Genomic DNA, 21,353 nt, shown 5'->3' with positions numbered 1-21,353 from the left:
CCACCTAGTCACACCCCGAGCAGACGAGTGGCAGCCCAGAACACCATGTGCTGTTTTACTGGGGCTTTTTGTTCCCTCTGTCTCTCAGTGTCTCATATAGCTCGTTTTTCTTTAGCTTTTCTGTTATTTTTCTGTTTGTAAAATCTTACACTGCTAACACAGCTCTGACAGGAAAACCTCTTCTGTATTTTTCTAAATTGCACTCCCCCCGTTATGTTCTCCATTAGACATTTAATAGCTGTGGGAGCTGAAACCTCTACTCTAAACTCCATAGCATTTTATGATAAATTATGAAAAACCGTGGGTAGCTTGTTGTTGTTGTGTTGTTGGTGGTGGTGATGGTGGTGAACATGGGGATGCATAAATTAAATATGATAAAGATGATAAAATAAGTGTTTAAGACATTCTCAGGAGTATGAGCCTGGTGCGGTGTATAAAAACTTCCAAATTTATTCTTTTTGAGGAAATATTTGATCATCTGTATTTTCATCAGTGCATTTCAGCCAACATTTTACTCAGCAGTGTTAGTTCTTTCCTAATATTACACAAACATTTATATTTAGAAGGTTTTTTTTTGTTGTTGTCTGTAGTGTTAATGCATCAGCTGGCCTCTGCCTGATAGCGGCTCATATTTCTGTATCCGCTAGTAAGTGATCCATCTCCCCTCTATATAGGGCTCCTCTCTCGCTATCCTCCGCCTTATAAATAGCAGTGAGTCATGTCAGCTCGGACAGAGAAACATGGCTGAGTTCAAACTGAGAGTTCGCTCGGGTCTTTTTATACACATTTTAGTCAGGGATGAGTCAGAGAGAGAGAGAGAGAGAGAGAGAGAGAGAGAGAGACACACACACAGACAGCTGCACTTCCTAACAGAATGCACAAAATACATGGACATCTAAGAAAAATTCTACCAAAAATTAAACACACACACCAAATATTTGAGAATCCATCTCAGAAACAGTGAAAAACTCCCCCTCCTACTAAAAAATAAAGACTGCTGTATATTAGCAGCACAATGTGTCTCAGCCTGCCACAATATGAGGGACAGTGAGTGATCTGCCTTGCCCTTCTGTCTCTTCTCATTCTTATTATACTCTTCTTTATTATTATTGTTTTATATTTTTCCTAGCTTTATTAGCAAATTCACTTTTATTCTGTAATTGTACTCATTTTATCTTTCTTTTTTTTTAACATTATTATTTATAGTGCCTTAGTAGATTAGTAGATTCTTTCTCACTTTTTTTTTTTTGTTTTGTTTGTTTATTGTAATCTATTGGTATTTTATTTTGTTTTCTTTTGTCTTTTTATTTTATTTCTGCATTTTTTTTTTTTAAACTGCTCTTGCTTTGTACTTGCTTTGGCAATACTAGTGTACCATTATTTTACCAATAAAGCACATGGAAACTGAAACTGAGCGCGAGAGACAGCGACAGAGAGTGACAGCGATATATAGAGAGAGCGAGAGAGAGAGAGAAAGAGAGACAGAGAAAGAGAGCGAGAGAGTATGTGTGTGTGTACTAAGACCAAAGTATGTATCCATGGACTTGTCCATACATAAATGATATGGATTATGTATCTGAGTTTTATTTATGTTACGGGGGAAAAATATTATTTTGATGTTTCTTAATTTGTGTCATGAGCTCATATTTTATTAGTATATTAAAGGAACACTCCAGCGGTTGTTGTTTTTTCTTCTTCCACTGTCTACAGCATCTGTAGCATATGGGTGATTAGCAAGGACAAAAATGTTCAACACATTTCTCTGTATTGAGTAATGACAATAAAACCTGTTTAGTTGAAACTCACTTTTATTGGAAGTCTTAAGGGCAATTTTTAAACACATCCACATTTATATGATAGATGTATTTTTGTAGAATACTTTCATATTTTTTTATTTTTAAATAGATTGTCCTTTCAGAAAAGGTACTACTTTTTGTGTTTTTGTGCTTGCGATCCTATATAATCTTGAATTTTAAACATTAACTTTAACTTAACGTTAACGTAAATGATAGAACATTGCTTGATGAATTACATACTAATCATCTGACTGAAATGAGTTTTTTGTCTCCTGTGTGTATGGAAAAATGTCATGTGTTACTTTGTTTCATGGCAAAGCCAATAGAAAGATTGGTTTTAAAAAATCTCAATTCATGGAATTACTCTTACAAGCAAGTTTTGAGTAAACATTATTTTCTCGCTGTAGAGAAATGTGTCGTTTTTAAATCAGTGCTAATTATATACTGCATATGCTCCCGATTCTGTGGATGAAGATTAAATTGAATAATGCCAGAGTATTTCTTTAGTTATTTCTTTAGTTCAGTGATGGCAAAGAGGAGCTATGTGGAACAATTAAACTCCAGTTAAGTCTAGTTTTCAAAGTAGATAAATGACTTATTTGTGCATGTGTGTAAGTGTATGTATGTATGTATGGTGTGTGTTAATGTTTGTCCACGTTGCATGTTACAGACAAGTTGTTTGGTCAGTGCCGGAAATCCAGGCATGAAGAAGTTCGATATCAAGTGTCTGTTCCTGTACTGAAAAGGCTGCAAGAAGTGCTCAAGCAGCTGATGATGCAAGGTGCACACATCCACAGCGGACCCGCGTGTTATTACTCATAACCCACACAAAAAGTCCTTTCACAGTTGAATATGTTTTAAAGTGTCGATACACCCCTACGCAAAAGTGACTCATATTTTCTTCTATATTAAAAGTTCCCATGTAACCAAACATGACTCAGAATATTTGCTCCCAAATTGCTACCAACCTTAGAAGTTTCATTATAATCGATCATAAAATTTCAACACAATCTTTTTTTTTTTAACTAACTATTGTCTGACACATTCCCTGTTGTGTTTTGTGTGGTGGGTGTAAACAGGATTCTCCTGGCAGGATGATATCACCCAGCACATCATAGCAAAGGAGCTGAGCCGGATTCCTCATGCTCGAGCGCAGACCTCTCAGCCAGCGCAGTGAGTCATGAACACTCTTGGCATTCTTCAACATTTTTTTTGTTAGTATTGATAGCCCAAACAGTTAGCTAGACGTCCTTTAGAAATTCTACAATACATTGCTTTGAACTTGACTGGCTTATGTTCAGTTTCATGATATTGTCAGAAAAGGTATAAATGCTAGACTTTGCCTACTCTTGTTATATAAATAGAGTTAGACAGACTGTTACAAAATTGCAAACATAAAACCATGTAGATTTATTTACCTGTAATAAAAGCACTGCATGGGGTTCCATCAGGAGATAATAATTTACCATATATAGACACTAGGGATATAATCTGTATTTGTATCTGTATCTGTTTAGTGCTCCAAATATCCATATATGTATTCAGATTTAAATCTAAGATGGGCCTAACCTAAGCCAGAAGGTTTTTTTTTTTCCTTACTCGAGTATTATACATAATTGGCCTCAACTAGAGATGTGTGCAGTTATTACTTTTGTTTGTACCACCCGCAATATTTAGTAATGAATATAGTTGGTTGTATTTCCCTAAAAATATGTAAACAATCTAAAACAAACTAGTAGCCTAATGTAAACCACCGCAACCCTGACCAGACAGCTACTAAGGATGAATAAACAATATTTGATTGTCTGTTGAGCTTCATATCACTCGCATTAAAGTAAAAAGCTCCTGCTATTGTGACTTTATTGATGCAGTCCTGGTCCCAGCCAAGTCCCAGTCCCAATGCACACCTCTAGCCTAGGTTCTCAACCTGTAAACCTGTCTGGCAAGCTTAAAAAGCTTTCCTCCTATTCATATCTGTATTTATATCTGTTTAGAAAACAGTATCTGTTCATTATGAATAATGAACAGATAATATCCAGTTCCATCTCTTATACACACTTATTCTGTAAAATATATTGTACGACTATGTAAATTCTTATTCAGTCAACATTTTTGAAGTTTTATTTTTGAGTGTAACTGTCTGTTTATGTGTTTCCTGCTCAGGTCTGTACAGGCTGCTTCTAAAAAGACCTATTTGAGCTCTAAGTCTGAGCCCAGCGTTGCCCAGAACTATTTGGATTATGTGATTTTAGATCCTCACCAGTCCTCATCACTCCGCATGCAAGCCTTACCATTAGACCCATACACATATCTGCAGGTACACCTATTGTTGTGGGTGTGTGTATGTCTGTGTATATATGTATATTGTGTGAAGGGAAGGTTGTGTGCAAATTTTAGCATAAATTCCATGATTGAGATCCATTTGACAAGTGGAATTTTTATTATATTTCGTTCTATAATATACCCTTTGTTCTCACATGCGGCTAAAATCCTGATTGAAACACATTAGACTAACCGTCTGTGATTGCTCTCTAACAGGATGACATGTCACACTCTCTGCACCCTCATGCTGGTGTGGGCTACCAGCGTCCCACGTCGCGCTCCGGCTCACAGCAGCACCAGCGAGACAGAGACAGGCAGCTTTTAGAGGAAGCCTTGTCGCTCTACCTCTCCTCTTCACAGCCTTCTTTCCACCATCGGGGGGCAGCAGGCCTCCCCACTGCCCCTTATTATGAGGACTTGGACTTCCCACTGGACTATGGAGAGGACTACACCCTGCCAGAGCGACCCAGCTCACGCCAGCGGACCAACAAAAAGGTTCTACAGGACTACAGCTCTCTGCCAGGGCTGGACGGTGAGTGCCGATCTGTAGGCGTGTGCGCTCAGTGGGGGCGATAATGAGGCTACGGCTGTCTTTTGTTTTCTAATTTGACAAAATGTATTTTTATATGGGTCTATATCATAAGTGGAATGCCCCTTAAAATGGCTAAATGTTGTCTCTTTTATTTGCATTGTTTTTTTTAAATTTATTTTGACCTGTGTATTAGAAGCATTTTCATTTCCATGACAGTAAATATATATATATATATTTTTAAAAAAAGAATCGTTTACGACTTTGGGGAGTTTGGAAGATGTAGATCTTAAAATTTGTGTGAAAACCTTTAATCACAGTTATAATTCAGTCACGCGATTGATGTTTTAGCTATGTGTGTGAATTTGTGTTTGTGTGTGTGTGTGCATTGTAGATGATACAGTGGTGCAGCTGTCCACAGTGTTGGAGAGATTTGGGGTGGATCCACGAGAGCTGAGTCCTCAACAATTAAACAAATTTGCCCTCCTGCTTCAGCTCCTGCAGGCGCAAGAAACCGAGAACACAGGTACAAGGCAAAACATACACACACACACACACACACACACACACACACACACACACACCAATACAGTAATACTGTATTTCAATATCCAACATGTGTAATATTTATGAGAAAATATTTATCATTTATCCAAATCATTTGATGATTGCTTTGTCTATAAGCACTGTCTATAAGAGCATCAAGATGATGAACATGATCGATTGATCAGATTCTTTCTCATCTTCTCATTCTCAGATAAACATCCGGGAACAGTCACAGTGAAAGAAGTACGTTGTGAAATAATATACTCACACAAAAATATGCTAGTAAAATAATTTACTAGCACTGTGATTATTATTAAATAGTATGTTAAATGCTTTTACAAATAATAAAAATGCATGCAATGGCTTTCAATGGCATCGTGGTGCTTTCATCATCTTACATTTGTTACATTTGTTCAAAGTTCAGATTTATTTATTTATTAAAAAAATTTTTTGGTGATTTTATTTTTACTTTATTTTTACTTTAGGGGATAACTAATAATTTATGGGTAGTGCATGCTTCCATAGGAACAAGTGGATGTAAAATAATAAGATTATGTCTAATATCTGTAAAAGGCTGAAGCAGATTAAACTTAACTACAATGGTATTAAGTTTGTCTTTGATGCCTCTGTTTTTCTCTTTCAAAATTTTCCTTTTTTTATTCAATTATTAGATCTATAGGTCTATATTTTTATATAAAATAAAAAATTTCCTCATCTTGTATTTATATGCAAGTATATAAATTATTTCATAACATTACCAGTTTAGGAGTAGGTGTTGATTTGTTGGAATTTTAATGCTCTAAGAAGTAAAGTATGCCCTGTTGTGTTTTATTATCTTAGACAATTGTAGAGGGCAGTGACAGGGTGTCGCAGAAAGGCGCCAAACCTGTGTCTCCTGTAGTGATTCAGCCCACCACCCCAGGGCTCCAGCTAGCCGCTACAACGTCCCCCTCTGCACCGGCTCCCGTCACTGATGCTCAGGGGCCTGGAGCAATCACACATGGGCCAGTGAAGGAAGCAGAGCTGGAAAAGGAAAAGACCAACACAAACCTGAAACCAGGAGGCAAGGATGGCATACATGTCAGAGAGGAGTATGGCTACATAGTCACAAATCAGAGGTGAGGTACTTCAAACTCATAAGAGATTATTCAAACTCATTTCAGCTCCTGATAGAGATCTTTATGGATTTCACAGCCTGGTTTGCTTTGGATAAAGTAGGATTTTAGGAGCTTAATGTAGAACAGAGCAATACTGGCTTAATGACACAATAAAAGTTTAGAAAGTAAACCTATGAAGTAAAAAATACTTTAGTCTGATACTTATTAATTATATAATTATTATAGTGTAATTGAAAGATAGTTAAGATATGTTCATTGATCTCCAAGTAAATGTACTTCGCTGATCGATTAAAGTGACATTCTGACAGTAAAGGAATCAAAATACATGATTTGATCAGTGTCACTGAAGATGATTCATGATTCATTCCCTGTTTAGATATACAACAGTTTTCAAAGTGTGTATTGAGGATGTTTTGTGCATGTGTGATCCTCAGTCCTCTGAGCCTGTATGATGGTGTAAAGCTATTAGAAACGCTTGCAGAAAGGATTCATCTCACAACAAGCAGCTTTATCAACATCAGGTACAATGAGCCCGAATGTAATCATGAGTGAGTGTGTGTGTGTTTGAGTGTGAACACATGAGACACAAAAGAAAAACACTGAGAATGACAAGAGAAGACAAAGTGTAGTACATTAAGTGTAATCTCAGCTGCACAGAACACATCCATCAGCACCGGTGTTTCTCTCTCTCTCTGTCTGTGTGTGTGTGTGTGTGTGTGTGTGTGTGTGTGTGCGCAGCGTGGTGGGGCCTGCACTGACGTTCAGGATCAGACAGAACTCTCTGAACCTCAGCGCAGAGGACGTGGCCAATAAAGCCGGTGAGTGACGAGCTCTCTCACTCCTGCTCACCTCTCGTTTCTGTTTTCAGTCTACAAGCAATTTAACACACACCCTTACAGAAAGAGGAGTGGCGCGTGGAACATCACACACGCCAGCTCTAATTATGTCAAACTTCTTCAAGCTTCTTCTCTCCAAAAATACATCAAGAGCATTCGACTTACTTTTATGAGGTTTTTCTGGAAAAATGTGTTATTCTGTATTAAATGGGAGCGTTTTTGTGGCGTTTTTATATTTATTAATAATCTATATGAGAATAATGACTCAGTATATACATATTTATCATATATATGAGTGATAACAGAGTGCACATTTTATTTCTGCTTACTCCGTAGTGGCTGAGAAGAATTTCTTGGAGGGAGAGACGGGTCTAAAGATCATTCAGACAGGGGTGGGAGAGGTGGGTGCACTTGCTTCTCTTTTTTTTGCCCCCTTTTAATTCTCTGTCTGTTTCTCTGCTGAGACGATGCACTCAAACATTTTCATTCTTGCTGACTAGTGCAGGGATTGGGCATCGTGTTAATTGCTTTGCATGCTGGGCCTCTCACTTTTTGGTACGTGTGTATTGCTTGGTCATGCTCGAGCCTCACTAGAATTACAATTCATCAACATCTATAAGCCTATATGCAGTTTATATGCATTTTAGCTTGCAAATCATTGTAATATAATTTACTCTGTGCGTTTAAGATTGGCAGTTCATTCACTTTTCTCTGGTCCACTCTTGTGTCTACTGTACCCTTCTCCCGCCGAAAAATACTTCATTTCTTTTCCAGCTGCTCCTTACTTCTCTCTCACTCTCTTTTTCTTTCCCTGCCATTCTCCGCTCTGCCATTCTTTTCGTCCGTTCTCTTTTTGTTACCTCCGCCGCTGACCCCTCCTCTCAGCCTCCGCCTTGCTCTCCTTCAATCTCCCCCCACCCTTTCTCTCGTGGCCTTTGTGCTCGCCCGTGCATATTCAAGCATTTGTCCCTCTCCATCGCTTTCACTCTCCTTTCACTGTGTACAGCTGTTGTAGACCCCTGAATGCAGTCGAAGGTCTTTTGTTGCATCCGGCTGCTCATATTTTTAATTATTCGACATTGTTCAGTCAGGGGCTATGACACTCTTTCTGCTTTGAGATGTGTAATGTATGAAAGATGTGTGTATGACTCTGTATGTGTGTGCGTGCATGTGTGTGTGGGGAGGTCGTTCTTTTGTGCCCTATCTTTCGTTTTTTTTCTCTCGTCCTCTTTCTCGCTGCTTCGGTAATGAGACCTGGTTGCACCTGCTTCTTTTTTGTCTCTCCATTATTAGGGCCAAATCCTCTTCTGCACCTCCCCACCATCACCATCACCCTCTCTCTCTCTCTCTCCCGCTCTCTCCCTCTTCTCTAACTCTCTGCTTCATTACTGAATTGAATTAATCTACATGGTTTGTTGTTCTGCTGAGCTGTACCCCCTGCAAACCTTACTGAGATTATCCAGCAATCTTGTTAATTGTGCTGTCTGCTAAGCACAACCTGCAACACACACACACACACACTCACTTACTCACACACTCTCTCACATGAAACATTCTGAAGAGGAGTGAATGTTCTTTGTACTAGCACAAAAATTCAAAGGACACTTAATATTTCATTTCTACTCAAGGCCTGCGTGTGAAATATTTGTTCTCTGCTGTATTTAAAATGGTCTCGGTCTCAAATCCAGGATGCGCTCTTGGGTGCTCCGCTTCATCTTATCTAAAGTTTAGGGTTGTTACACATGTGCAGTTCAGAGTTTGTTAGCTAAATACTTTTTTTTTTCTCCACCCTGGGACCATGAGACTTTCTATATACTCCAGTGGTTTTATTCCCTCCTCATGCTCACAGCATTGTAAACCCCCCCCCCCCAACCCCCAACCCCTCTCTTTTTCGGGCCCGTTCAATCAGAGGCATCAGTGTGTCGTCCCCCTCTGGCCCATCAGTAACACGTGGAGCGGTCGCCTTGGCAACATAAGATGTGACATAAGTGGTGGAGGTTGAATGGAGGTGGGAGGTTACAGGGCCTTCAGCTTCATATGGGACGGACACCGCTCAGGGAGGCTTGTAGGCTTCCCTCCTTTTTTCTTCCCACTGATTTCTCCTTTCTCTGAATTTGTCCCTCATCCGCTCCATCATCTTTAGAGGTTACGCTTAGGGACAGCGCTCTTCGTGGTTAACTTCTCCACTTTGTGCACTTTGACTTCACGCTGGCTTGTAAATGTAAGCTCCAGTGGTGTGTTCAGGATGGAGGAGAAGCGCCGTCCCTCCTCGCATGTTTCTCAGTCTAGCTTTATTCTGGCATGCTGCAGAAAGGCACTAACACACTGTCATGTGTGTGTTTTCACAACGAATATTCTCCTCCACCACTGAGGATTCAGGCTAAGGTAGGCCCTAAACGGATCCATTAAATTAAGAACATAGTGTTTGTATTTATTCGTTGGTTTATTTTATAGTACTGTGATTGTTATAATACTTTTTTGCTTTTTTATTTCTTCTCTTTTTTTTAATCTTTGAGTTTTTTTGTTTTTTCTTTTGCCTTCACAATAATCTGTCTGATATTTTGGAAGTATCAGTGTAGAAACGCTCTGCATATAAATGCATATATAAAAGGGAAAAAGGAAAGTCATTAGTGTGACTAAAATTTGTAATTATTAAATAAATTATTCCCACTTGCTAAATGCAGTATATCAAAGGAAAAGTCTGGCTTTGTGCATAATTAATTGCACACAGTGTTAATTAGACTATTTTGGTAAATAAACAACAGAAATGGGTCATTCAGAATGATTTTCTGATAAAGTATTTTTTACCAGCTTCTGTGTGGGAATGCTTAATTGTTTAAGTAATCTAAAGCTTAGACCTGGTCCAGGATTTGACTCATAAATTATTAAGAAGCACAAACAGTCCACTGCTCCTTTACTCTGATTTATACCAGCAATTAGAGGTCGAACCACGCCTTAATGGACTGTTGATTAATGACTTATGTGTTTTTGTGTATTTTAATGTAGAGTCTGTTTGTACAGTTTGATTATCCTCAGACTGTAATATGGAGACTAATATCTGAATAACGGAATTAAATATATATGTATGTATATAATGATGTATTGTAGAGATTAATCATGCATACTTTTGATACAAGGTGTTAAAATTTTCCAAAAGATTTAAATGCATTTTATTTACTGAAATAATAGCTTTATTTAAAGCCATTATTATTAAAGTTATTAAATATTATCTAAATTAAGCCAAGTATTATATTTATTGAGTCTTCCGATATGGTATTCTATGTCGATTCTTTTTATATGCATATCAGCATCATGTGTCAGACACTGGTGTGCTTTGTGTGTGTGTGCGTGTGTGCGCGCGTGTGTGTGTGTTTATCCATTTGAAATGAAACACTGGTGTTAAGCACTCGTCCTCCATCTCGGACGGTGATGTCAGGTGGATTGGTTGCCATAGTAACCAGACAGAGCAGCATGCATGGGTGAGATGATGTAATGTGCTTGTAGCTGTTGCAGGTACACAGGAGTTCGCTGGATTTTCATGCCTTTTGTTTAGGAATTAGCACATTGATTATCGTTTATCTTTACTCATTATCCCAGGTTCACTAAGTGTTAGGCATGTTAGTCGAGATTTGCTCTGAAATTTCTGCGCGATCGTAATGTGAGTCAGAACATGAACAAGCTGGAGGGAGAGAGAGAGACTGAGAGAGAGAGAGAAAACATGATTAGGTGCAAAAAGCAACATCATGGGGCATGGGGACATCTTGCGTGTCTAAAGCAAGTACAGTTTTATATTCTGAGAATATCGGCTTCAAAATATTAGTCCTGGTGTGGAGAACACTGAGGATTTTGACGAGTCATGCCCTGAATGCTTCTATCAAATAACAAGACAGCATCACTGAGGTGGTGAAATAAAGTTTCTCAGATTCAATAATAAACCACTGAGTGAGAGCTGAATGCAGGCCTACACTGGACTTCTGCACCACTATATCTATTGTGATGCAGATTGTGAAGCTCTGTGCAAACGTAACCCCTGCAATCACCCAAAAAACACACACACCCACCCTCACTTTCTTTCTCTCTCTCTCTCACTCGCTCTCTCTCTCTCTTACTCACTCTCTCTCTCTCTCTCTCTCTCTCTCTCTCTCACACACACACACACACGCACACACATACACTATATTTGTGTGTAACCTTTCTGTGGCAAAGGTTAAAGGGTACATTTGAGGTCAAAGGGCATTATGGGGGATGGTCAGGAGGTCCTGGGACCCTGCTTAATATTCTTGCACCTCTCAAGGAACAGATGTTACATCTTGAACTTTTTAGTGTGCATCCATTTTTCCCCCATCTTTTTGAGTGAGTAAAGTAGGATGCTTGAGCAAATGACAGGTCAGCATGCAGCTCTTACACAGACAGATTCTCATGTATCATGGGTAATCAGCCACTAAACACACTTTTACCCTCCTCTATCTCCTGCCCTCTATGACTGTGGTTTGACTCCTTTCACCCCTCCATGTGATTGCTCTCTACTCTCCCTCGTTCCCTCTCTCTGCCTCTTCGTTTCTCTGCCTGGCCCTCTCGGACCCTGGGGGGCCTTTGTGCTCCTGTCCTGAACCAGCTCATTTTTCCTCACTGGATTCTGAAAGCCTGTCACTCTTCCTTTCGAGGGCCTCTCTGGAGTAGCAGGTGAGGCACCCCACACCCCATCCCCTCCTCCCTTCCCCCCTTCTCCATTGTCCCTCAGTCCAGTCGCGCACTGCCCACCCCTGCTAACCCCTTTTCCACACCCCGTATCCACTCTCCGGAACATTCTTCTGCTCTTTCAGGAGAAAGGGCCGAACTCAGGGAGGGATGAAGGGGGACATAGACCCGGACTGAGAATCGTGAGGTATGAGAGGAGAATAAAAAAAGGGGGGGGGTGGAAAAAAGACGTGTGAAGAGGACTGAGAAAAGAAAAGGGGTGAATCGGTTGGTGAATTTTGAGAAATGCTAGAAGGAGGAAAGGAGAGGGTGCCTCAGCGTTTCCGTGGTGAAGCAGAAGGATGTATTCACACTCGTCTCCCATTGCTAAAACAGTGCACGCCTAAGCCTCGCTGTGTGACGCCCTGCTTTCGGATGGATGTGAGCAGCCTGTCGTTGGTCTGCAGGGAGATCGGTAAAACAGCTGCTTTACACCCATGTTCAGTTTTAGTTTCAATTCAGTTTAATTCAGTAAGGGATAAGTGTGTGTTAAATTCATTAGGCTTGGTGATGTAAAATAAATAAATAAAAAATAACAACCTCGCATGTGCTGTAATATTTTCCCTCCAATTTTATGCCAGTCTTCAGAGTCAGCATCAGCCTAGGTATAGTTGTAGCCATCGCACCAACTGTTGGGATTTTAATGTAGGTTTTGTGAACAAATTTATCCAGGTGTAAACTGAACTAGTATTTCCCATCAGTTCTAATTTCTGATTTTATTTCAATGAGTCGTGCCAAATTTAAATGTGGGGTTATATGTCAATATGTCAATGTACTAAGGTCATTTCATTTGTGCATGATTTATCATTTTAGATCAGGTTTATTTATTTATCTTTGTATTTAAGTTGTCTTCCACAGTTTTGCTTGTAAAATGCATAAACATGAGCTTAAATATATATGATACAGATCAGTTGCATTTATTTTAATCACAGCGGAGGGGGGAAGAACAAACATCTTTGGAGGAGAATTTTTTGATTTATTTATTTTCATAGATAAATATAGATGAATGAAGATGTATATATTTAATATACACCTTCAATAATGGGATAATACTAAAAAAGGTATTGAGCTGAACATACAAAGGTGTGGTAATCATTTTCTCTATTTTTATTTTTATATAGAGAGTAAGAATTTGTCTATTCTAAGATACATTTAGTTTATTAGGAAATAACTGTTGGTAATATCCTCTTCGTTCTGCTTCCACTCACATCTTCCCGCTCTTTTCCGGTCTCTCTTATACTCACTTCATCTCTCTCTCTCTCTCTCTCTCTCTCTCTCTCTCTCACCCTGACTCTCTCTTTCTCCCTGATGGCCGTTGATTACTCTGAGCTTTCTCTTGTTGCCATGGCAGCACCATGGCCTGTTCTCCCCTGCTGAGGCTCCCAGACACCATGGCAACATCAACAGGCAGGTTTGGAGGCTCTGGGCCCAAACCATTTTTCCCTCCCTTTCTCATTTTCTGCCCTTTCTTCTCTTTCTCCTAAAGAAGTAACAGAGTCAGAGAATAGCAGAGTGACAGTGAGTGTAAATAAGTGAGTGTAAGAGATCTCTGGATGATTAACCCTACTCTTCAGGGGGAGGGACTTCCTTAATTGTTTACTTGTTAATTATGAAAAAAAGAGGAGGGGGCAGGTAATTCTCACTAATTATTTAAGAGAGTTGAGGAGGCCTGGCACGTGGCTTTGTGTGCCCGTGTGCACAGGCGTGTGTGTGTGTGTGTGTGTGTGTGTGTGTGTGTGTGTGTGTGTGTGTGTGTGTGTGTTGCTTGAGTAATTAGTCGCTGATGATGGCACTGACATCCAGCTTGTTTACACAAACAAAGAGAGAGACAAAAGAGCCATAGTGCGCGGTTGTGGGGGAGATGCTGCGTTAAGTGTGCCAGAGAGACCACCCAAACACACCCTCTCTCATGCCCTCTCCTCGTCTGCACTGCTGTTCCAGACATGTTTCACTTTGCCTTTGACTTCCCGGAGTGTTGGTGAATAATCACTTAATTTCTAGTGCCAAACTTGAGTTCAAACGGCTGTTGGAACAAATAGGTTTTTTTTATTCCGTATGTTTCCTCTCAACTGCCACTTCATTGTTTAATTGTGCAGCACGATACGGCACACACAGATGCAGCTCAGCAGATGAATTTTATGTTGAAACTAATGTTGAATGTTTAACTGATGATTATTATCTTATTAATGTGCCTTTGTCTCATTCTCCCTCCATTGTTTTCTCTCTCTCTCTCTCTCTCTCTCTCTCTCTCTGTCTGTCTTGTTCTTGCTTTCCAGAGAAGCGAGGGACGCGGGCTTCCCCAGGCCACACGGATAAACGATGGCTCACGTGGCGTTGTCCTCACCGTGGTGGCCATGGCGTGTGTGTGTGTGGTGGTGTTGGTTGCTTTAGCCATTGCTTGTCTGCGTCATCATGCTCGTCAGATGGAGTCAGAGAAGCTGGGCCTCGGCCCCGAGGCTGGCACCGAGACACATTTTGATTACCAGGTGGGACAGAATTTTATAAGAAATGATTCTGTGTATTAGAATACACAATATATATGTGCCATTTTGAATATTATAAGCCACACTCTGGAGAAGACACGCACACTTTTTTGCTCGAGAGGAAATCCTTAAACTCCCAGCTTATTAATCTTAAAGCATAATCTGACATTATTCAGTAACTACGATGAATTATTCAGTAGCTCCAGTGAAACTAATAAAGGTGTGTAAATATGTATTAGATATAAATCTGCATGTGTGTGTACATGTGTGTGTGTGTGTGTGTGTGTGTGAGATAGGAGCTCTGTCGGCAGCACATGGCAGCCAAGTCTTCATTTAGCCGTCCAGAACCAGGCGGACGGAGGGGGACGGATACGTCTCGAGTGAGCAGTGTGTCATCTCAGTTCAGCGATGGGCCACAACACAGTCCCAGTTCTCACAGCAGCACGCCCTCATGGAGCGAAGAGCCTGCCCAGTCCAACATGGATATCTCTACCGGACACATGATACTGGTACAGAGAACTCTGATCACTAGTTAAAACTGCTTACAACTCAGTACTGTAGAACATGCTCTCAATTTGTAACCAAAATACTAATTTATTACTATTGTTGCGCATATATATATATATATATATATATATATATATATATATATATATATATATATATATATATATGTGTGTGTGTAATCTGAACTTTTTCTCATATTAGTGTTGCATGATATTTTATACTGCATAGAATAATTGCTTCCTGCATCAGTAATGCTAAAAAAAACCTTATTTTTTCTTAGCTTTAGGTTGCACCTTATCCTTTTGTATATAGCCATATTTCCCAGCTGCTGCCCTCAGAAAATAAGCATAAACAAATTAGAAATGAAATTGGATTACATGCCGTTTCCTCATTTTTCCAGGCATACATGGAGGACCATCTGAAGAATAAGGACCGTCTGCTAAAGGAGTGGGAGGCTCTGTGCTTGTACCAGGCTGAACCCAGCTCTGTTTCTGTCGCCCAGAGTGAGAGCAACCTGGAGAAGAACCGCTACCCCGACTTTGTGCCCTGTAAGACAGACTTTTCACTTCTTCTCTGTTCTATTTTATTACGTCTGATGCTTGTAATTATACATAATTGCTGAAATGTACAGGTTTATTGAAGTAAGATGACTTCTGCCACTGGGTGAAGATGTGCTATTCAGTATTTGAAAAGTCTGTGTTAATGACTGTGTGTGTGTGTGTGTGTGTGTGTGTGTGTGTGTGTGTGACCAGATGACCATTCCCGGGTGAAACTGAAGCCGGAGACGAACCCCGCTAGAGAGGACTACATCAATGCCAGCATTATAGTAAGAACTCCAGCTGAAAGTCCACTCTTGAAAATGTTGCTGATGTGTGACACCGAGTCAAAGGAAATAAACAGAAATGCTAAAGAGGAAAAAGTAAAAAATTTTCCACCCTAGTAGTTAATTTAATAGCCTTGTCAGAGACCATTACTCTTTTCCTTCACAGATAGACCATGACCCACGCATGCCTGCTTACATCGCTACTCAAGGCCCCCTGCCACACACCATTGCTGACTTCTGGCAGGTCGGTAACAGTTCAGTGGTTAACAATTAACTCTCATACTGTTCTGCTCAATAACCATTTACTCACTAAAAACAGATGGCCCGTTAGACCGATTTTCTGCTGTGTGCAGTCTATCCTTTGACACCATTTGTGTGTGTGTGTGTGTGTGTGTGTGTGTGTGTGTGTGCGCGCACTGTAGATGGTATGGGAGAACGGCTGCACAGTGATCGTGATGATGACTGCTCTAGTAGAGGATGGAGAACAGCAATGTGAACGTTACTGGCCTGATGAAGGATCATCTCTATACAACATCTATGAGGTGAAAATTCTCACATGACTGGGTCTTTCCTGGATAAGTTCGATTAGACACGTTAACATGAACTAGTTACACAAAATGAAAAATACATTCTATAATCACAGCCGTGACTGTAAAACCATGCTCCTGCATTTATTTGAATTACTCATGGAAACAAATAGCATACATAGAATACTCCACCTAACCTCCACCCACTGTACCTATCATTACCATACAATCATTTTGGCCCATTACAGAAAAGCTAGTTTACTCAAAACTCAATTAAGGGCAGTTTGCTGAATTGTGTCATGAGATGAAACAGACATGTTAGAAGCTTTTACTGAAGCTGTTCTTATGTAGTTTTAACCTTCACACACTGGAGCAATCCAGTAAACAGTAAGTCAGGTTACTTACTGTACACTTTCCATGTTTTGTGGTACCTCTGCTCCTTCAAGCTGAAACTAAGGTAATTCTGTGTTTAAATGTCTGAGTTGACTACATTGGTGATGCATAAGCAGAAATTCTTCCTCCTGAAAAATTATGAATTGTAAAGCGCTTCATTTAAGTGTTGCAAAATATATGGGACTCTCATGGGGCACGACACAGTTACTAGCCCAAGATAGAGATAGATGGCGATGTCTCACTGCTGCCTTAAGAGGATAAATAAATAAGCAAAAATGCTTCCCATAAATGTTTACTTACTTCCCCCAACAGCTGCCCTTAGACATCCATTATAAGTCAGATTTGGGTAAACAGGTTTTCTGTATTTTTCTCAGTACAGGGAGTATTCTTTCAACTAAATTCATTTTTAAATACATTATATTGCTTTAAGTTATACTAAGTAATTCTAACTAGATTAAATAATGCAATTAATGGTTTCCATAAACTAGTGCTTCTCAAACTTCTGGCTATGCTTCCAAGTCCACACTCTGAGAACCGCTGGTGATTTTTTTATTTATTTAGTTATAGCCATGGAAATTGAAACCCACTTTGTTATTGAGTTCTTATAATTATTATTCTGTTTATTATTCTTATTGTTCTGCTTGACTGGCTTCTCAAATTGAATAGGTTTAATCCGAATTACCTCAAAAACCCATCAATAAGTCGGCTTATAAATGTCAGCTGGGCCCTAATGTGTTCTGTCGACGGAAAGTTCAGAAATAGAAATCTCCATGGCTTTAATAAATAAACAGTATAATACTTGACATTTAAATAATGTTTAAGAAATAAATCTGTACCAAGGTAGGGCTCTGGAATCTGAAATATTTTATAGGAAAAGAAGCCACTTGCTACAGAAGGTTTGAGAAAATCTGCCAGAAACCATTGTCTAAACTCAACCAGTGTAGTTGTACAGTTTGTTAGATACATACATCACTTGCGTGATCATCATTGAGTTCACAGTCTAATTAGAATACTGGTTTCTGTAATCATCTATCGTCTAGCAAAGATCATATACAGCACCTCTCTAGCATAGCCCAGATATTTGTGTGTGGCAGCACCAGATGGTTTTCGTAGTTCTTAATGGAAGTCCCTGTGACTCTCAGGTGAACCTGGTGTCCGAGCACATCTGGTGTAAGGACTTCCTGGTGCGTAGTTTCTACCTGAAGAATGTGCAGACACAGGAGACGCGCACACTGACCCAGTTCCACCTGCTCAGCTGGCCTGCAACCGGCATCCCCAGCTCCACACGCCCCCTGCTGGACTTCCGCAGGTACTGCTACAGCTCCACTGGACTGATAAACATGCATATGCGCACGCACGCACGCGCGCGCGCGCACACACACACTCATTCAAGTGCATACTGTTACGGTGAACTGGTCAAAGTCCTAAGTCAGTGCTTTCTTTCTTTCTTTCTTTCTTTCTTGCTGAAGCCCTGAAAAAAAAAGTTTTATTGCCTCCCTTTATTGCCCATGTGCTTGGGGTTATTCCTGGTTTATGCTCCTCTTCTTTTCCATCTCTCTCTCTCTCTCTCTTTCTCTCTCTGGCTAATGGAGTTGGTGGGCTCCTGACCGTTGCACACCTCCCAGTGTCATTTTTGTGGTTTGCAGCTAGTAGTCTCGGTCCAGTTGCATAGTCACAAAAATGATCATTGGTAGGTGTGAGTGCAGCAGGAACAAGGCTGAGAGGATGCTCCATCGCCTCTCCCTACACTTCCTCCTCTTCCTCTCTCCTCTAAACGTTGCAGCTGTGACATCTGTGTTCTCCATCTCTTCTAGACACCACACTTTCATCTTACAGATAGCTCAGAATGAAATAGCATATTGCATTTAAAAACCAACTAACAACCAAAAAAAGCTAGCATGTTTTTTATGTAATGAATGACTTTATGGCCAATCCATTTTAATCCTGCTGTTTTGCCTGGTCGATTTTCTTTCAGGAAAGTGAATAAGTGCTACAGAGGTCGATCCTGCCCAATCATTGTGCACTGCAGGTAAACAAATGCAACACCAATTTGAAGCTCAAGGGGGCACACAAGAACCCTCATGTCTTATTGTTACAGTCGTACTGTATCTCATATATAAACTGTCTTCTGTCCAGGTTAAAATGACCCGTATCTATTTTGTAGCAATATTTTAAACAATATTAATTTACTCAGTTTAGTCTCTACTTTCTTTTTGAACATGATTTCTAACGTTCAGTAAAAATTAAAAAAAAAAAATTAAAAACTTTTTACAAAGTACATTGGTTGCTTTTTTGTAGCTTCATATCTATTTGTATGTTGATTAAAACTAAAATAAAAGAAAATATTAAGGGTTTTTTTGTAAATCATTTTTGTGAACCAAATGGTGACAGTCGTGGCAGTCTAGTTCCCTCCACCTATTATTTATACTCTCACATGTTCACACAGACCTGAGGATCCCTAAACATACAAGGGCCTTTGTGACTTCATTTTTTTGTCAATATTGTTTATATTGTTCATCACAGAGATGATTTAAGCTAGATAGATTATATTACTATGAATTCTAAAGTGATGGTTTATGTAGTCAGACCTTATATTCCTGAACAGAACAAAATAAGGTTTATTTATTTTGTGATCCCTTGCAGTGACGGGACTGGAAGAACTGGTACTTACATTCTCATTGACATGGTCCTTAACCGCATGGCGAAAGGTACAGTATGTAGGCAATATAACTCCTACTCTAAACACTGAAAATTTCCTTCTCATACTTCAGACTTACTAGGCGTCACTGTGTTTATAGGTGTTAAAGAGATTGATATTGCTGCAACACTGGAGCACATTCGTGACCAGAGGCCCAGTATGGTGCGCACCAAGGTACACAAGTCACTGCAGTCTTGTTGCAAGTTTATATTGTATATGAATGTGAAATAAATATATATGTATGTGTGTGTGTGTGTGTGTGTGTGTGTGTGTGTGTGTGTGTGTACAGTAGCATAATATGTTGTTATTCTGTCTCTATAGGACCAGTTTGAGTTTGCTCTCACAGCTGTGGCAGAGGAGGTGAATGCCATCCTGAAAGCCCTCCCACAGTGAGCCATTCTGCAGTGTGGCACTCTATTCATATGCATCTTGCCCTCTCCTCACACACACTCACACAAGCCATCAATTACACAGACTGAACCAAGCCTGAGAAATATTAGAATACATTTCTAACCATGGCCTTATTAATTTAAAAAGCAGGGAAGGCTACATGAAATATTTGCCATTGGTTATGCAGTATAATGGTCAGAGATTTGTGTGCATCAGTCATAGCTGTGTAAAAGGTCAGCTGAAACATTACATAAGCTTCAGGTACTAATACAAATGGACCTAAAGTCAGCATGGCAAATTCAAGTATATCTTTTTTCCTGCCAATGGATGTTGCCAGAAAATACAATATTACTCCATCATCAGAACCCATTTAGTTACCTTTTCAGGCAAACATGGTGATTATATGTATGTAAAGTACTAAAGCCTGAACATAGGAACACTCCCTTTGGAGTGTAATTTACTGCCTGGTTAGTGTTTCACAGCGCAAAGTGTAATACCCATCACTCAATGTGCTCGCTTTTCCTTGTGTTCTTTATGACCTTCTGTCGTGTGATTATTGTAAATAATTCATTGATAAGTCTATTTGTTTATTCCTGTAGCAAACGTGGAAAAATTATATAAAAAACAGAAATATATGACTATAATTTTTACATTGTTCTGAATTAAATGTAGTGTGGTGCAGCAGCATGGTGTGAGGTATTTATGCTGTCCCGTCTTTCTTTTGTACATACACTATATTATCATACAGGCTGCTTCAGGACTGACATGGCTGATTGTGATGAAAGAGTGATAAACTAATTTATACCACAACGCTGCTGAATTCTTATATCAGATTGGTCAGAAGACTGCTTAATTATCTACAATAGCAGCTCTGACAACAGTGCTAGCTTTAAGGTGCATATTAATGCACTCATTCTAACACATTATCTTTTCTATAGTAACATATACAGTACTGTGCAAAGGTTTTATACACATGCAAAGAAATGCTGTAGCGCAAACTTGCCTTAAAAATAATGAAATTAAATGTTTCTACATTAAAAAAATACCACAAAGAGCAGTAAACAGTAATAAATGAAACAAAGTCAATATTTGGTGTGACAAAAAATAAAAATAGTAGTCTCCGGTACAATTAATGCAACTTTATAAGGAAATGAGCTGTAAGTTTTATTGAGCATCTTGCAGAAGCAGCCACGGTTGTTCTGGAGACTATGCCTATTGCATTTGCTTCTGATTTTTGAAGCAAAATCCAGCAGCCTTCATTGTGCTTTTTTTTGTCTGAAAAGTTTTCTCTTACGTAACATGCTGCTTTCTTTACTGACATACAAACATTTAATTTTGTGTTAGAAAACTAATGTTTGTGAATCTAAAATGTTTTTTGTATTGACTTGATAATGAAGTCATAAAATAAATTAAAAAATCTATAACAAAGTTTGTACTAAAAATAAAATAGGGTGCCTGAAACGTTTGCACAGTACTCTAGTAACTCATTCACAGCATCTTATATGGTGGATGCTACACATAATCTAACACTAATATATAAATAGATTAAAATATGTTGCTATTTAACAACAATGTATAATCATTCATACAGTGAGGCTGTAACTAGAACTTATTTAATATTTATATAAGGAGTCTCGGGTTTCGTGCT

General features: G+C 39.3%; 1 protein-coding gene across 1 annotated transcript in view; it reads left to right on the top strand.

Annotated features, from left to right (window-relative positions):
* ptprna (protein tyrosine phosphatase receptor type Na) overlaps positions 1-20,382 on the top strand; it is a 25,958-nt gene extending 5,576 nt beyond the window's left edge. The window contains exons 3-23 of the mRNA XM_053627252.1: positions 2,467-2,577; positions 2,876-2,969; positions 3,960-4,113; positions 4,335-4,650; positions 5,042-5,173; positions 5,405-5,436; positions 6,034-6,311; positions 6,746-6,832; positions 7,050-7,129; positions 7,484-7,548; positions 14,161-14,370; positions 14,664-14,876; positions 15,275-15,422; positions 15,627-15,700; positions 15,864-15,941; positions 16,120-16,239; positions 17,760-17,926; positions 18,593-18,646; positions 19,261-19,325; positions 19,416-19,489; positions 19,637-20,382. Coding sequence (XP_053483227.1) covers positions 2,467-2,577; positions 2,876-2,969; positions 3,960-4,113; positions 4,335-4,650; positions 5,042-5,173; positions 5,405-5,436; positions 6,034-6,311; positions 6,746-6,832; positions 7,050-7,129; positions 7,484-7,548; positions 14,161-14,370; positions 14,664-14,876; positions 15,275-15,422; positions 15,627-15,700; positions 15,864-15,941; positions 16,120-16,239; positions 17,760-17,926; positions 18,593-18,646; positions 19,261-19,325; positions 19,416-19,489; positions 19,637-19,708 — 2,624 coding nt within the window. The 3' untranslated portion in view covers positions 19,709-20,382. The remainder of the gene's footprint in view (positions 1-2,466; positions 2,578-2,875; positions 2,970-3,959; positions 4,114-4,334; positions 4,651-5,041; positions 5,174-5,404; positions 5,437-6,033; positions 6,312-6,745; positions 6,833-7,049; positions 7,130-7,483; positions 7,549-14,160; positions 14,371-14,663; positions 14,877-15,274; positions 15,423-15,626; positions 15,701-15,863; positions 15,942-16,119; positions 16,240-17,759; positions 17,927-18,592; positions 18,647-19,260; positions 19,326-19,415; positions 19,490-19,636) is intronic.
* The last annotated feature ends 971 nt before the right edge of the window (positions 20,383-21,353 follow it).

Source organism: Ictalurus furcatus, chromosome 6, assembly GCF_023375685.1.
Source record: "Ictalurus furcatus strain D&B chromosome 6, Billie_1.0, whole genome shotgun sequence".
NCBI classification, from domain to species: domain Eukaryota; kingdom Metazoa; phylum Chordata; class Actinopteri; order Siluriformes; family Ictaluridae; genus Ictalurus; species Ictalurus furcatus.
The sequence above is the reverse complement of the archived record's forward strand: the minus strand, read 5'-3'. Positions and strand labels throughout refer to the sequence as shown.